This window comes from Phalacrocorax carbo, chromosome 3 (assembly GCF_963921805.1).
Source record: "Phalacrocorax carbo chromosome 3, bPhaCar2.1, whole genome shotgun sequence".
NCBI classification, from domain to species: domain Eukaryota; kingdom Metazoa; phylum Chordata; class Aves; order Suliformes; family Phalacrocoracidae; genus Phalacrocorax; species Phalacrocorax carbo.
The window spans coordinates 95,042,979-95,061,212 of NC_087515.1; the positions used below are offsets into that span (position 1 = coordinate 95,042,979).

At 38.6% G+C, this 18,234-nt stretch overlaps 1 protein-coding gene across 1 annotated transcript in view; it reads right to left on the bottom strand.

Annotated features, from left to right (window-relative positions):
* Nucleotides 1–18,234, bottom strand: part of CD109 (CD109 molecule) — an 82,368-nt gene that overhangs the window by 21,067 nt on the left and 43,067 nt on the right. The window contains exons 15-27 of the mRNA XM_064447799.1: nt 17,969–18,121; nt 17,152–17,226; nt 16,684–16,744; nt 16,014–16,149; nt 15,137–15,254; nt 12,291–12,404; nt 11,871–12,089; nt 10,217–10,361; nt 9,215–9,391; nt 4,520–4,601; nt 3,025–3,253; nt 2,316–2,478; nt 982–1,172 (exon numbers count right to left, since the gene is read on the bottom strand). Of these exons, the coding sequence (XP_064303869.1) occupies nt 982–1,172; nt 2,316–2,478; nt 3,025–3,253; nt 4,520–4,601; nt 9,215–9,391; nt 10,217–10,361; nt 11,871–12,089; nt 12,291–12,404; nt 15,137–15,254; nt 16,014–16,149; nt 16,684–16,744; nt 17,152–17,226; nt 17,969–18,121 (1,863 nt within the window). The remainder of the gene's footprint in view (nt 1–981; nt 1,173–2,315; nt 2,479–3,024; nt 3,254–4,519; nt 4,602–9,214; nt 9,392–10,216; nt 10,362–11,870; nt 12,090–12,290; nt 12,405–15,136; nt 15,255–16,013; nt 16,150–16,683; nt 16,745–17,151; nt 17,227–17,968; nt 18,122–18,234) is intronic.

An 18,234-nucleotide genomic window follows, 5' to 3' on the forward strand; every position in this document is an offset into this window, starting at 1 on the left:
TGTTGGATTTTCAAACTTTCAAGTAAAAATGTTTTATGGAGAATAGAGAAAAGCTTTTCCAACTCATTTAGTGCTTCCATCAGCCTCTTCAAATAATACGCAAGTATTAACATATTAGAAAAGTACTAGAACCTCAGGGGAACCAGGCTGGTTCTTAAACTGCATTTTATTTAGTAGAACTAATTTCTCTTAGATTAATAACAACAAACATTTGAAAATAATGAAGGATAGCCTGTCCAGCTTGGTACCAAGCAGGATGATGAAATGTGACATTTTATTGTGACCAGCATTTGTAGCCAATTTAAAAGCTAGTTTAAATTAACGAAACCCGAAGTACTATATAAATTTCCTGGATGCCAGCACAGCTTACAAGATGTGGTTTCAATAACATGGAAACCTCCTGGAGATAATGTAGATCTTCCAAATTTCATGGCCCATCAAAAATTTATGTAATAATGAGGACAAAGTGCATTATTAAGACCAACTGCCAACAAAGGCACTAGGTCAAGCTGCTTCTCTAAAACCTACTCCCTTTTCTTATCTTACTTAATAGACTTTCAGGAGTTTGAGGGTCCACATATGGAAAGAATAGAAAGAGGTTTCTTTCCTTGGAAAGAAAGTAAGCACAGATATTTATCACACTTGCTTGGAAAATCTGATTAATTATTTTTCCATGGGCATCACTACTTCTTCTTAATTTAAGATCTTTTGTTATTAATATTTTATATAATCAAGGTGACCCACTAATTTGGTTTTTTTAATTATACTTGCCAAAATGCTAAAACTGGTAGTCCAGGTTTCAGACGCCAATATCACAAAGGATGCAAACCTGCACGTAACCAAGGCTGTTACAGCAAAACAAAATTCAGTAATTGTTTTGTAAAAACCAAATGGTCCCTTTTTTTCTTTATTCTTTTTTTTTTTTAAATACACAGTGCTTATTTAGAAAGCGTAACAAAGACCCTTGAGACAAGCTATTACCTGAGTAGATGAAAATCCCCCAAGGTGGTTTCTTTGCTGACTTAACCATTTCATAATAGGGATCCCCTCTGCTAATCTGTCTTGATGAAAGTGTGAGAGCAGAGCATACGCTGCAAGTTCAATATCGATGGATCGTGGCTGCCATGAATCAGAAATTTCAGAAGCAGGTGTTATCCAGAAACGAAATTCTCCTGCAAAAGGAACCAATAATAACCTCAGATCCACAGACTGAAGTCTTTGGACTTCTGGGAAAGAATTAAGGGAAACATCCTAATTAATGCTTACATATGGGATCTAGCAAGGTTCTTTAAAATTGTCTTAATGTTTAGACATATGTCCCATAAAGGACTGACTTAAGCACTTACTCAGCCATGGCTGAATCTAGATACAAAAAAAGTTGGGAGTCCAAATAATCACTCCCATTGATTTCAGTGAACTTTGTGTTGATCCTTTCGCTCTCAGCCTGAAGTGCTCGCGTAAAAGGAGCCTTTGTGAAATGGCCACCTTTTCGCTGGGGTGCTTCTTTCTCTTTGGGACTAGAGAAGGCACCTCAGGTAGCACCGTTGCTCACCAGGCTCGTTCTTGAGTGATGCCTTCCAAAACAGTGACTCCCTCCCTTCCCAAAAGTGACTGTTTGAAAGGCCTAACTCAGTAAACACAGAGCGACACCCAAGAAGCTGTTTCATCAAACAATTCATTTGGATTTTTCAAGCAGACAGTTACTATTTCAAAACTATTTCAAAACTATTTCAAAAACTTCCATTTCTTATACTCTGTATGGTCTATTCTTCCCCCAAAATAGGGAACAAAATTCAGTCATGCTGAACTCAGGTTAAACAAGATGAGAAGATGGGTCCCTACTGAAAATGGAACACACCTCTGTATTGTCTTACAGAAAGTCCAATCCTTCAACTCTTCATTCCGATACTGATTTTAAGTAATTGACCCCTCACCCACTCCTGACCTATCCAAATTACTTCGGAATAGCTAACCCCATCCATCTCTCTTTAACCAGGCTGATCTTAAAAGTGCATGTAATAACATGGAAAAACTGTCAAGTATTGTCCTTCAATAGCACCATGGTACTCCCATCAGAAACACAGTAACTGAGACTGAAAGACCTAGCTTTGTTGTGAATTGTCATTCATTTATGGACACTTTTCATTAAGGCTGTCTTGGAAGTTCTTATTCTCTATATCATACTCAAAACATTTTAGTTCAGAAGAAAGGTTCTCTTCATCTCTAATTCTATATGCAGCTGTAGATATATAATAGGTATTTTAAAATTTGACAAAAATCCATCTATACAATTGTATAAGATAGTTGTGCAATACCTTGGTGTTCTGCCCTCTGGTTCAGTATATTCAGTGCTTCCTTTGCTTTTGTACTTTTTGCCCAGGACAATGCATATGTCACAAGTGCCAAAGTGTAATTATCTGAAATGCCTTCTAATTTATCTTCTAGAAAGTTTGTAGCACTCTTGATGACATAAACATGCTGGAAATGAAGATCATATTGAAGAATGTACCGTGAATAAAATATATATTGAAATATTGTAATTTAAAAGAAAAATTTGTACAGAAACAGAAACATTACTATCACCAAACAACAACCAAGAAATACTGAAAATCTCATTCAGAGTCGCAGGCACGAACCTCAAAGGCAAGCCTTTTGATCTGGCACCGTCTTTTAGGAACGTGAGTAATCTCAGTGAAATCAATGGGAATGACTTAATATCTCTAAGGATAGTTCCCCCATAAATTTTGTTGCAAGTTCCTGGACTAAAGCCACGACAATATTCTTGCTAAAAGCAACTGCCTTTAGATTTTGCAAAGGCACATAAAATTGAAGGGCCTAATAGCACAACTTTGTATTGTTTCAGGTAGATGAGCTAAAGTACAGGGAAAATTAACAAAATCAGATTAAATTTTGTCGCTGTTCAGATGTCCCTCTACTTCCTTAAACCACCAAGTGTTTAGCAGGTAGTATGACCATTTATGAAGTGTTCCAGTAACTATGAATTCTATTTACAAATTCCAGTACCCGTTTATCTGGGAACCCTAGGAGGGATGACATGATGTAAGCTGTGAGAGTGACTGGATTATTGGTGCCTCCTTGCAGATCACTGTGTAACACTTTCCCAGGCTCATGAAATTCTCCATTTAATTTCTGATGCCGGACAATCCATTCAGCTGTATCCATGAGTACATCTTGATCAATATCTATGAATTGACGAGCTTGGAGGAAACATCTTAATACAAAAGCCGATAACCTTGGGGAAAAGGTTAATCAAATATGACAAAATTAGCAACATATTACAGTTTCTTCTGTTTAAGATGATGTAAGAATACTGTGACGCATAAGGTGTTCTACCCACACCTCCCAAGCATAGAGGAAAATGCATGCCTCACCCAGACAAGCAAGCAGATTAAGCTTAATCCACTTCTTCCTAAAGACCACCCCTTTTGCAGCTGTTGTGCTTCAAAAATAAACAGAGTATAGACTCCAAGTCTGCCAGCACGTTTATTCAAATGTTGCTCTCCTGCCTCTGCTGCTAGGCTAACGTGGCAAAAATCATAGTTTACAAAGTAATGCAGTTATGAGAGTGATGTTAATTATCACGATCATTCTTGTAATTATATCATCGAAACAACCTTTGTTGCTTTATTCATTGATAATGCCAAGTTCTGCTTTGACCCCCTTGTTTGCCAAACATGCATTCATATAGCCTGTCACTGCACTATTTAAGTACCAGAGTTGCCTATATAATTATCTTCACTTTCCAATCCATCAGTACTGAGTCTAAGGCAAATCCCGTTGGTGTCATTGAAAGATGCTCACTGACTCCAGAAGGAGTGACTCAGTCACTGGCACAGTAACTGGGAAGGTTCTATTTAAAATCAGTAGCATGTACTGAAATACATATGCATATTTAAACTAACTGAGTGCTGGAACTTGTCTCCATTATCTATCTAGCTTCCACTACTATGATCAATATACTTCTCAGGGGGAAATTCAGCACTGAAAAGGCCTTCTCAGCTGTATTTACAGCTTCTCAAAAAGGAGGTGTAAGAGAGCTAAGCAGGACAAATTTTTACCACCAGTAACTCTCTTCACCCCCCAGGAAATGCCTCAGTCGGTCCTCTGCCTCCAGTATGGAGAGAACTGCAAATCTTTTTGAAGCAGTGATGATCACATAGCCCTAAATGGTTTCAGTCAACTGGAAGAATAAGTCATTTAATTATTATTCTTCATTCCTATGAGGAAAGCATCAGAAAAAATTTCAGACCAACCTATTCCCCTGGCTAGAATAATTCATCATTCATCTTCTGCAAAATTAAAAAGCCTTGCCCTGATAATGGCTTTGACAGCAAGTTATCCAGCGGAATGACCTTAAAGCTGGCCTAAACACTTAATGAAAACCAGGCAGAAGGCTAATACAGCTGGAAATTTTTACCAGCTTCACAAAAAAGTTTTAGTCGCAGGGAAAATATCTAAAATACTCAAATTCCACAGTGAATCTGGCAGAACTACTTACCATGTGCTCCCAGAGGGATCTTCATTTCCAAAGGCACTGAAAGAGCCATCATCCCTCTGGAAAAGCAGCTCTCTCTGGTAGCCTAAAGTGGAAAAGCAGAGGAAAGTATTGAACACTTTCCTCTCATGCGGGTTCCTGCACAAACTGTCTGCTGATGTGACACAAGGCACTTTCTAAGGCCGAGGAGGGCATAACTTGAGCTCATATTTCATAATAAATCTCCCAAATATGTAGCAACGCATGCAGAAGATGATGAGAAAGCGGCAGCAGTAACACAAAGGATCCATCTACAAAAGCAGAACCAGCAGCTCATCTGCCACCGACACACAACAGCGCGGTGCAGAGAGACACGCTCCCACGTAACTCAGTGGCTCCAGAAGCACACCAGCGAGCACAGAGCAGAGTAGCAGCTATAGCTCAGTGCTTTGGGGGAGCTGGAGTTGTGCACCTACAGAAACACTCTTATCTTTCCAGCAGAAGAAAGGACAAGCAAAATGAAGTATTTTCCAACTGTAAGGGCGAGGGTACAGCAGTTACAAATGCCACTGAAAAAAGACCCTTTCAGCAGCTTGCTTTTGCCAAATCAAAGAACTAGCTATCAGAAAAAGTGTGCTGGAAGAGGCTGTCCTGAAGTGAGTGAAAAATTTCAAAAGACCTGAAGGTGCTGCATTCCTGAGAAGGATCCAAGTAAAATGTATCCCAGGATTTTTCAGTATCCAGAACAAGTGCAGCTTTCTCCTAATGTCTGAATACCTATAATAAAGGGCCCCAAGAGCTCACTAGTTGCTCACGACCACCAGCAGCATCCTTATTGAATAGTTACTTTGGTGCAGAACCAATGTTCATTAATGTTAGAAATTAAGAGCTTGCTATGGAAACTACAGTAAGTAGCATATCGATACCTAAAGCCTTCCTTCTCTTACATTTTGCTTGCCATTTGTGTATCAAGAACAATAATGATATCTATTTATAGCATTTCACAAGATCTCTTTTATTCTTTTCCCCCACCTTGTCTTTTTCTTTGGCTTTACTCTTTTGGCTATTATAATTAAGAAAGTATATTCATTTGTTTAACACCTGACAGATACAGACACAATACTGAATCAGCCAGGCAGCAGGAAAACCTTCAGGCAACCATCATTAAGTCCTACACAAATGAATGAATTTACAAATGCATCCCGTCAGGTCCATCCAACTACAACCATTCCATTGCGTGCTGGTTTTGGCTGGGATAGAGTTAATTTTCTCCACAGTAGCTGTTACGGGGCTGTGTTTTGGATTTGTGCTGAAAACAGTGTTGATAATACAGGGATGTTTTCGTTACAGCTGAGCAGCGCTTACACTGAGTCAAGGCCTTTTCTGCTTCTCACCCCACCCCACCAGCGAGGAGGCTGGGGGTGCACAAGGAGTTTGGAGGGGACACAGCCAGGACAGCTGAGCCCAACTGACCAAAGGGATATTCCACACCATATGACATCATGCTCAGCAATAAAAGCTGGTGGAAGAAGGAAGAGGGGGATGTTGGGGGTGATAGTGTTTGTCTTCCCAAGTAACCATTACGCGTGATGGAGCCCTGCTTTCCTGGAGATGGCTGAGCACCTGGCTGCCAGTGGGAAGTAGCGAATGAATTCACTGTCTTGCTTTGCTTGTGTGAGCGGCTTTTTCTTTGCCTGTTAAACTGCCTTTATCTCAACCCATGAGTTTTCTCACTTTTGGTCTTCCAATACTCTCCCTTATCCCACCAGGGAGGAGTGAGCAAGTGGCTGTGTGGGACTTAGTTGCTCGTTGGGGTTAAACCACAACACCCTACAAAATGTTCTGTGCTTTCACCAATACAGGATTTATCACCTGCTTACATATTATCCTGAATATAGATACATATTGACCAATTACCTAGGAACAAAATTACAAGGAACAAAAAGTCTGGTCCCTCAATCTAAGTCACAGTGTAAGATGAAATCCTAGTCGGGGTCTATCTATAATAGAACAGATATAAAGATGTGAATCTAAACTGCTACAGTATACCAGTGCACCTTGCCATATAAACTCTTACCCCAGTAGCATCAGGTTTAGGTTTTGTCTCTTCTTTAGAAGAGTTTGAAATTACAATTTCCACTTAAATATAGGGGGTTTATAATATATTTAGCACATCTACAGTGGTTAATTACATGATTAAAACTGGGGAATCTTTCCCATACAGACAAATCTGTCATCTCAGTTAACAATCTTGAGGAGTCAAGCACTCTTGAGTGGGAGGAAAAAAGAAGGAATGAGTGGCATTTCTCACCAAGGAAAGCAGAAGTCACTGTCAAAGGTTAAGCCTCAAAATAATGTACTAACAAGAACACAAATATATGCAAATATACAAATAGATTGCTTCCTCTTCAAAAGTATCTGACTGCAAGTCCTGAAAACTGAGGTCCGCTTCTTTGCAGAATAGGCAATATACAGCCATAAGTATTATAAACACCACCCCGCTGGTAGTGTAAAAGCACTAAGCTAAGACCAACAGCCTACTTACCAAAGACCGCTCAGCAGCCCTTACACAGGGATAAGTTTATCTCAGAATTTGTTCAGGTTGGGAGGGAACAGAAAGATGAGCAGAACCAGAGAGAGGACAGAGTGATCACTCAGCTATTTCCTCCAGTCTGCTTGCTTTCTTCTCAATGCCAACCCCGTTGCAGTCACGCAAAATTCTCCTAACACGAGCGTATCTAACATGGGAAAGCCTGCAGAAATGCTGGAACAGGAGACCTGGGGGCTGTGAACCACAGCGTTCGTTCCAACGGACACTCAATCAGACATGAAAAACGATACTTCAAATGTCAACACATGCAAGTGGAAAGGCAAGGAAAAGAAGGATCCTATTATGAAGATGTACACTAGTACTCCCAGAGGACTGGCTGGAACCCAAGAGATGTAGGAGGCTCACTGAGCAAGGCTGAAAGAGGAGTGCAATCAGGATGGAAAGGCCTTCAGAAATATGTGAAAGACTAAAGTGTCTCACACTTCAAACAGCTTGGAAATACTGCTCAAACTCGTTGCTCGCTTTGGGTCTAGCACCAAAGTTTTCAGACCAACCAGGATTTTTTTTTTTTTTATTTCTGAAGAAGTGATTTCAAGATGGGATCTGTCATTCCCACAACTAAAGGAATTTTTTTTAGAAGGCAACTTTTCTCTTGCTTTGCCTTTGTTCTAGGTAAATAAAAACTGCTATAAGAAAGATCATATAGCAGTAGTCTCTGCTAGCTATATGACCCCTTCTCACAAGCATTTAGCCTTAAAATTAATTATATCTACTTCAGATTATGAGGTCATTTTTCCAAATATTTAGTGAATTCTGACACGTGAAATAAAGCCTGTTATAAATTAAATTTCATTACAATCCTGTCAAAAACTGAACTTATAAAAGTTACATCCCAAACTAAAGATAAATTTCAACTTTAAGATTACATTTTTTTAAAAATCAGTGCAACAACTGAAATCAATTGTTAATAAAGGAAAATACCAGAATATTTTTTATATTGTGGTTCTTTTCTATCTTAAGGTTACAAATATTTCAGCATACTTACTGTTTTGGCTAGCACAGTGTTAAAAACATGTACCTAAATTCAAAGCCCCAGGAACAAGTAACGTAACACAATGCTTTCTATATATGTGACATTTAATGCTATAATTTTCACTTGCTTTGAAATCACTTTAATAAATCTGTTACTGGAAAACTTCAGAATATTACGGTAGCAAACTCAGGGTTCAAATAGTAGATTGCTTACAAACTTCAGCGTAGCTGCTTACATAACACATCTCTTCCCCCCCATCTTACTTTCCAACTAACCATGCAGTAGGAAGGGTTTAAAAAAAAGCATTTAACTGCTTTTGACAGAAAATTGGGATCCTGATGAAAGGGAAATTTATTTTGAGCTGTGTCTTTTCCAAGGGAAATGTCAACAACTTTAAAAAAAATCTAATACAAAAAAAAAAATATTGAAGACTTACAGGGTGTAAACAAAGTTTGAAAATGTCATCATGGTGCCTTAGTAGGGGTGTAGCCCACATGAGGATGGACTCATTCCTGTCTGTGAACCAGGTTCTCAACATGCAGACTGACATGTGGCGAGCATGGTACACTGCAGTTAGACGCTGATCCAAAAGGCACAGAGAAGCATAATGCAGCTATGTTCTCCATACTTTGTGATGCCCTGGAGTATTTCCCGATTAAAATATACAACAATTTCCAACTGAAATTTTCCTTTTGATTTCCATCACAGAGTTCACTTCTGACAAAGTCTAAAACTTGGGTGGGTGAAAGCCTGCCACCAGAGGAAACGCCACTCCTCGAGCTCTACAAGGACGTGGCAGGATGGGGATGGTGTCACTGAAGACAGATAAACACGTGGGATGAATACGGTTCACTCTGCTTACTGACTAATTTTCAACCTCTGTGCGTCAAGCAGAGGTCAGAAATGTTTGCTCACACATGGTTTTATCAATGGAGAAATAACAACCACCTGGGAACTCGATATGAATTACCTTCTAAAACGCATTTTTCATCTGAGGAAAAGAAAGATCGGCTTTTTTCCCAGCTCTCATGACCCCAACACAACAGTACTTGAAATACCAAAGGCAGAGTCACAGATATCTTTTTACTAGTAAGAGTTCTTAAAAATCTAACATCTTTCTTTTAAGCATACAGACCTTTTCTCATAAATGATACAGCTTTTGATTTAATATCCTCTCTCAGCTGCCTGGTTTTAGTCAGGTATTGCAAAACATAAACATTTGGAGCAAAATTTATCATATTCTGTTCACCGCAGCCATAAGGCATCTTAATCAATGATGACAAACCATTGATAGAAGGCCCAAGTATATCACCTGAAAGATAAAATTTAATTAAAATAAATTAAAGCTTATTGTGAGTAAATGCATACCTCACACATAAAGGGTGGTATCACCTGAACTGGGAGAAAACATGATACATTAGGAAAGTTTGCACTAAACTCCACTAACTAGGCAGAAAAGATACATCTTCTGATCAACTTTGTGCCCACTGACCCATTTCCCCATAGATCTTTCCAACTACAGAGTAATTTCAAACAGCCACCATTTAAAAAAAAATTACAAAAGATATTCAATCCAGGAAAATGTTTCAGTAATGGTAGGTATTTGAAACTTCCTCTATTTTTTCTCTCACCCACAGTTATCAAAGCCCAGGTGTCACAAGAAACAACAATCAGTCAGGTTTTAGGTTTTATTCTTCAGATAAGCAGAATTAAAATGGGACACTAGCAAACTTTGCAGGACCTTCCTTATTAAAATCCAACTCCATCTGTAACTCTGAAGATAGATAGTCAATACCATAATATCATAAACTAAATAAATTAAAGGAATAGCACACTCCATCCATAAGGTCTCCCTATGCTTAGTCTAATGCCTGATGGTAAATTCTTTTGAATTAATGATTCAACCTATTATATAGCAATTATTGTACTTGACAGAGTTTACTACTGGACACTGCTCTGTTCTTTAAAACCACTGCTCCCTGCAGTGCAGAAAATGCCAGCAGCTGGATTATGGGCACAGATATATCTTAGATACTGAGTTCAACAAAAGCCCAGCAGGCAAAAAAAAAATTTAAAAAAAAAAACAAACAGAAAATAATAAATAATAAAGACGGAAACAGAATAAGATAGTCCTTACCAACAGCAGTGACTTGAACTCTCTCACTGCCACTTACAACATCAGAAGGAAAAGTGAAATCCAAAGTTTTTGACACTGCTTGTGGTTTATTCCCAGTCAAATCCAAAACAACTGTCTGAGAATATGTGTGTTCCAATCCTTCAGCCTATCAAAATAACGACAGGATTATTGTAATCTCCAACAGTTCATCGCTTTTAGGACAGGAGTTATGTGCTTACTGTACTGAGGGATCTAAAACACTGTCAGGTATTCTGTGCTGCTTGCTAACACACCAAGAACCTGAGCTATCGGTCCATCCAACTGACACGTTTTTCTTATAAAGACCCATGTCCACTATTTGCTTCTTGAGACCACGTGTCAATTACAAAAATACACCTGCAACGTCAGTGAGAGCACCTCTGATTCCAGTGGGCTCCACGCCAGGCACGGAGCTCCGCGGCTGAGCATGTGCCAAGGCCAGAGGTGGCACCTTTCATGCTGTCCGCAATCCTACAGCCTGTCAGACAAGGAGGACTTAAACTGAAGTAAGATATGTGGCCATAAAGGTTTCATTTCCTCACGCATGCAAAATCCCTTGAGAAAAACTGCCCTTGAAGCAGAGAAAGTAAATGGGTTTCTTTCCTCAGCGCACACCTTAGTCTCACAAGCTTTAATTCTCTTCTGCACAACTGACCTTCAACAGAAAGGGCATTAAGTGGCTCCACCTGAAAACAGCTCACAACCCTGCAAGACAGTGGTTTTAAGCAGTTTAAGGAGAGGCTGAGAGAGCTGGCTCTGTTCAGCCTGGAGAAGGCCCAGGGTGACCTCACCAATGTGTATAAATACCTGAAGGGAGGGTATAGAGAAGATGGAGCTAAGCTCTTCTCAGTGGTGCCCAATAGTAGAATGGGAGGCAATGAACACAAGCTGAAATAAAGGTACTTCCTTTTAAACATAAAAACATACTTTTTTTAACTGCGAGGGTGTTCAAGCACTGCAATAAGCTGCCCAGAGAGGCTGTGAGGTCCCTGTCCATGGAGATATTTAAAACCTGACTGTACATGGGTCTGAGCAGGAAGGATGGACTACTCCCTTCCAACCTCAACCATTCTCTGATTCTATGATCTTAAGCATGAGATGTACAAATGTCTACCACCTTCCACTGAAATGTACATGGCAGACTTAGATGTCCAAAGTTAGGCAAGTCTTATCAGTTTCTGGTTTATCAGAAAGTCTGGGGGCTAAATTTCCATTAATAGCAAAATACAGAAACGTTCATATAAAATAGGCTTTGAACTAAAGCCAGGTGTGTAGCAAAACTGATTGCTCTTATCCATAACACAGTTATTTGGTCCACTCTCCACAGATTATTAAGCTAGCTGTAGCACCAGGTGTTCACTGATGCCCAAATAGGTTTCACCTCGCTTTCAGAAGCATTTGATGCACTATGTGTTGTAGAACAGATCTATGTGTTCATTCCTGGAAGGGGATTTAAAGAATTTTAAAAGATAAATTATTTTAAAAGGAATGTTTTCTACTTAAAGCCACCTGACCCGAAACCGACCTTACAGAGCAAGAGGCAGACAAGTAAATTGGTTTGACTTTTTGATGCAATCTGTTGTCTATTTTAGGTAACCATTTATTTCAGGAACAAGCCGAGCTGCAGACTGTTTACCTTTACTAAAACTTTCTGCATGATAGCATCAGAAGCAGCAGATGATATTGCTGTCACTTTGATGGGAAGCTCTCCCAGCTGCTTTGGCTTGATTGGGAATTGAACAGTTTTCCCATCTTCACTTGGTACAGATATAGACTGTTGATTTTCTGTACCATTTATTTCATTGGATGTTGGAATAATTTCAAAAGCATCATTCATATCCAGGATCACAGTGACCTGTAAATACAGTAACATTCGCAATACAAAGTGTTAATTTTCATAAGCTGCCACCTTTTTTGTGTATAGAGAAATAGGTTTATGGTTCACCCACTAAAGAAAATATTAAAGTTCTCACAAGAGAAAGACATGGTCTCCCACTGGTGATGAAAACTCTGCAGCGTCTAGTAATATTCAAGTACAAAGAGACTGTTATTTTACCTCAGCTTCTTCTTTCAAATAATTAAAGATGTTCACTTCCAAAAGGAACTGCTCTCCTCTGATGACAGAGTATGGAATGTTCAGGAAAATGAAGAAAGGTTGAAAAGCTTCTAGCTGCAAAACAAAATCAGCAGTGAAACCCTACAATCAGGTACCAGCCCACTTGTCTCCCGGTCACTTTTAAATTCAGGTGACAAAGTATGTTTGCTTGTACTCTGCAGTTACCAAGATGTATTACTGCAGGGCTGAAGCAGAAGCTGAAGATGCTCCTGGTCATTAGCACCTTTGTGGGAACTCAGCAGCACCATTCAGGTGAGAGCTGCTGACAGCTTTGACAGGGCAAATTCCAACAGAGGCACCTGAATTGGGACTAAGAGCCTATCATCTGGCAAGTTTGGAAGCTGTGATCCGTCCTGAAATCTCATTAAGGTAACTGTGAACTGTTTTGAGTGCACAAGTAATGGATGATTAAAAATCTGTCAGTTGCCCTATCTCCATGTCAAGAGAGAAACGTATGTTGGAATACAAAATAACTAACTCTTCCTAATTCTGTAATTCACCAGCACCTTAGAATGATGTGTTATTTTGTAAGGTTAATCTTGGCATAAGTTCTTTAGTTATATTTCTAAAAATGCATCTTTTCTTAACTAAATGAAAAACTGCAGAAATATACCAGCAAGCAGTCACTTTTATCTGTGAAGAGAGGTTTTTGGATGAAGTCTTGGCTTTTAAAAGTCAATGGTAAGCTCTCATCAAGCTGAATGGAATCAAAATTCCACTGTTTATGGACATCTGTACAATAAGAATGGCTGAAGCGTGATACCCTAATGTCAACTAAAAATGGTTTTAATTTGGTTTTCATTTTAAAAATTCTTCCAAGTGTTTTCAGTTTCACTGCCAAAAAACCCTCAGCTTGCTTTCTAGCTAGCTAATAATCCAATGATTTCTTTTAAAAACTTTGAAAAGTTGTTTGCCAAAGCTTTCAGTATCAAAAACTTGTTTAGGTATTACATATCAGAGAAGTTTTGATGGAGAATTTTTGGTTAGTTCTTAGGCAAGGTTTTCCCTATGCACCTACTTTGTCTTTTTTGTTTTGCTTTTCTCTAAAACTCTTGCAATACTAAACTTTTACACTCAGGAGTATTCTGGTATATAACAATAAAATACAATAGGGTAAAATTATCAACACCCTGTATAGCAGAAGTCAAATAAAAACAAGATGCAAAGCCGTAAATGACATTAAGCACACAGATGTCACTTATTTATTTTCCCATTACAGTCTCCATGCATTTCTTTTATTTGCCTCTCTATATGGTAATGATTAACATGTTGCAGCCATATGGAACCCTAAGTGCAATCTAAACATCCCAACGAGGTTGAAGTACTGAACAACAGTACATGTGGGTGATTATAGTTAAATAATAATCTCAACATCTGTTCTACTTGCAGCCTTCTCAAATTTGAGGATGAGAGGCCAAGTATATATTTTCATAGTTTGAATCAGAAAATTATTCCTCTTTCTGTCCCATCTCTGCCAAGCTGAGTGAAAGCAACAAGAATCATGACTCCAGTCTCAAAGGAGCCTTAGCCGCAAAATCCAGATTGGGCTCCAAATTCTGTGGTGGAGTTATGATCAGGATGTTCAAAGCACATGTTCTGTGTCTGGTGTAGCAGCCAACTATAGAATCTGGACCTAGATCTTGGTTTTGATCCCAAAAGTTGCCACTTCTTAATAATTTGAGGGCTTGAGAACTTAAATGGGTAAATGGCTGTCTCCAAGCTATGGTTGCACTAGTCCTGGCATCAAGTTGGAAATCTATGACCCAGTACCGCACAGTTTCAACCTTTCTAACCTTAGTCACTTAAATGGAGTTGTCTCAATTAGTAACATAGTTCCTTTAGGATCTTTACATAATGAATGGAAGTAGACAACTACCTTCAGAGTATTATTCAACGTACATTAAATACTAGCTAAATGAGACTTCAAAAAGTAATTTATATTTTAAACCAGCTAAATCACTCAAAGTAGCTGTTTCCATGAACACAGAGTGACCCAAGGACAACTGCACTTGTATGATGGGAATTTCAAGTTAGAGATCTAACCTGAGGAGTGCTGAATTTAGCTTAAATTGCTAAACTCTTTGAACACTTGGAAGTACAAAAATAGCCTCAGGAGACAGGAATTTGGCAGCAAGAAGGATCTCATCCCACTGCTGGCTCTCAGTGTCCATATTGGTCCTCAAGCTAAGCCACCCAAAAAGTAGCACGTATGTTTACTCCAAGACTGGTTTTGACAGATAAGTGAAAGCAAGGCCAGAATTTAGTCTTTAAGCAATTCTTCCATCCTTGCTTCTGGGGGAAGTGTTAGCGGAGCAGTACAGGGGCATGATCTTTCCAGCAGACAACGTGCCTTTCCTGTCCCAGCCACCTCCTCCCAGCTGGTCTGTACAAACCTCCCTGCATGCACCATCAACTCATGGAAAGCCCTCTTGGCAAAGCCAAGAAAACATGGAAATACGCTATCTTCAGGCAGTCATTCTCCCTTTCTGCGTATGAAGATTCTGAAGTGGGCACATCTGAAAGTGCTCAAAAAACAACTGCTCCAACTGAAATAGGCACCCAAGTATCTGTGTAATGTCTGAGGTATTTATATAAGCAGGAAGGGGAGGCAGATACAGCATCACATATGTCTTCAGTGATGATGTTTTCTTTACAGTTTGTATACACATAGCCTCTCAATCACTTCATTAGTATAAGAAGATGGCTGCTCTTAGAATTAAAATACAGCTTCCAGTAATAACCTACAGTGTTACCAGCGTTTTAAGAACTGTCTAGTGCCATGGTACCTCCACTGGAACAGTCGTCACTCCAAGCCCGCTGTTTTCAGACATCACAAAAGCACTGGCTACCCAGGATGTGATGGTATCAGGTACAATGACTTCCATTGAGGTGTCTGTGTCAGATCTGATGGCAGAAGGGGAGAACAGACTTTAAAAAGCATCCATTTACAGACATCAGTAAGTGGACACAAATGTTTAAAATGCATCAAAACTTAAGTCCAAACTCTTAGAAGGAAAAGCTGCTGATTAGCTGTTTTTCTTTACCTAATCATTTAGAAATATTTCTGATGGGATCAAAATTATTAAAAAGACTTTAAATTATTTTAAATTACATTAATTGTAGGTAATTACATTGAATCACATTACATGTAATGAATTTTTACAGATCCTTTAAAACAATCCCAGATGACAATTGCTTCCCGAACTACTCAGCTCTGAAAGAATACAGGATTTGTGCTTCATGACACAGGCCAGATTTCACCATCATTTGACAGTTTGAACTGCTCATTGAATTAGGTGCAGACCGGAACAGACTTCCCTTTCTGGGCTAATCGCCATCTTCTCATGTACTACAGAGAAAAAGACTGGGTCTCCCTCTCTGTTATCTCCCCATCTGTAAAAGGAAGAGAGTTTCTTTGTCTCCAGAATTTCCATCTAGTTTCTATTGAAACCACAAGGCCTTCAGTCAGGCATTGTCCTATTTTGTGCAGTTATACCACACCTCATTTGGTGGATCTCCAATGTCACTCGTGGCCTCTAGGTGGTAGCAGAATATAAATAATACTACACTTTTAAGCAGCGTTCTTCAGCACCAGTGCAGAATGCTACTAAAACCTACAAAATAACAAGTGTAAATCAGTTTCCATTTGCTGCTATCTTATACCTAGTCTTAGTGTCGATCCAAAGCCAAGTCTCTGGAAAATGTGTCCTCACGTAGAGATTGCTGAAATCAGGAGGTGCGTTTCTAGATACTGGCATATCATCACCGAAACCATCTTCTATGGGTATCATTCCACCATCTACAAGATAAAAAATATTGTCCTACCTACAATTATCTAAGAAAAATAAAATTAATACAGTTAAGACAAGTCAAATGAATACAGTGTTTGGAATATAAACTATAGCTTTGTTACATATGGTAACACTACTCCATGACATTAGGAACTATTTTTTTTTTCTTGCTTATTTTTAAGAATAAAAAAAAGTTTCACACAAACTTAAATTTCTACACAGCCTCTCTGCAGCGCTTATGGAACTGGTGTAATATGACTACACATGACAAACCACTGCAACATATATCAATGCAAATAAAACTCCATTCACAGTCACACCTTTAAGGAGTAGTGTCACTCAGGACAGCAGCAAAAATGATTTTTTTAAAATTCTAGTCATATGCATTTTGTACGTCTTGAACCTTGGAAATGGTAATGGTTTGCAAGGCTGGATGTAGCCTCTATGTAGTACAGTAAGAAGACATAATAGTGGCCCTAACCCATGGACCTCCTTCCCCACTCAGTAAATTAGATTTGGCTACATTTATTTTTATTACTTACAAAGAAAATGTTCCTTATCCTCCTCAAGAACTGCATCAGTTGATACCCAAAGGCTGCATTTCTGGATAAAATTTATACAGTATATCTCAATACAGGACATTCAGGACATTAAGAGTGCTTATCTATTTTCTTTTTGAGAAAATAAAGTCATCATAATAAAGCAATCATAGAACTAAAGCAAGTAATATACAGGAACCAACAAAACTGAGATCATCTGAATCTGAGTGTTGCCTTAATGACTGAAAACTTTTCAAAGACAATATCAAGAATAAAGCAATCCATATTTATGAAAGTGTAAACATATTTCTTTGCATTCAGAATATTTACATATTGAGACATTTCATAATTCAGAACCCACATAAGCCATGAAAGCAGTACACTGTCTACAGTCCCAAACTTTAAAAAGTGCAAATCACTAAGCAGTAAAAAACCCCAGCTTAGAATTAAAAAAAAAAAAAAAAATAGTACCTGAAAGACACCAAAAGAACCTCTGACCAGGGGGAAATACTGCATTGTGCTGTACAAATTGAGCTCATGGAAGACCTAAGACAAGAAAACCAAAATCATCCGAAGAGTGTATGCAAACTCACATTTTTCAAATCTTTCACTGTTGTAGATACTTTTTCATAGACCTGTACCTCAAGCTGCGGCTCACTTAGCTCTCATGTGAAAGAGAAAAGAATCCATGACAGGATTAAGGCGATTAGGTTGCAATGGTTTCATGATTAACGGAAGAGTGACCAAGACCGTATAAGCCTAAAAGAGGGGCCTGCAGCCCACTGATATACTATGGCACTTATGCTATGTCATTTGAGCACTTTAGAAATGAGGTATATTATCAGCTCTTTCAAACTGTTGACGTACTAAAGCTTCTGCAAGTAAAGGGAATTCAAAAAGAGTAATAATTTATTCTGCTCTTCAAAAAATACATTACTTTATGTTGCTAATTTTAAAGAGCACAAAGCACAAATCATCAGGGAGTTTTTCTGACTTTTTTGTCTCTCCTGAAAGAAGAAATTGCCAATTGTTGACTGAGCAGTTTATCAAATGGAACAACAATAAATTATAATTGGAATTAGAAACGCTGGGCCTATTACCTTGTAAGCCTTACAGTCTTCTCCACTCCTGTTGATAAACTACTTCAGAAGTAAAAAACATTTGCATAATTAAGGACTAGAAACCCTGCCCAAAGAATATTAGTCATTCAGCATATACTCTGTAACATTTCCATAAACATACAACTTTCACGCACACAATAATGAAAACCTTTTTCACATTTACTTACAGAATCTTGTGTTATGTCACTACTTTCTCCTAGAAGCTTTGCACTTTTATCAACAACTGCAAGTCCAATTACTGATTCTGGTTCTGTTGTACTGATTTTAAGGGAGACTTTCTCAGATGGCTTGACCTTATCTTTGCTCCAAGAGATTTTAATCTAGAAAAAAAGTAAAAAACAGCACTGCTTTAAAGGATACTGTGATATTTACAGCCACTAAGAACTCTGAGGAAGCATCTTCCTAGCTGAATCGGCTATAATTAAGATTCTGG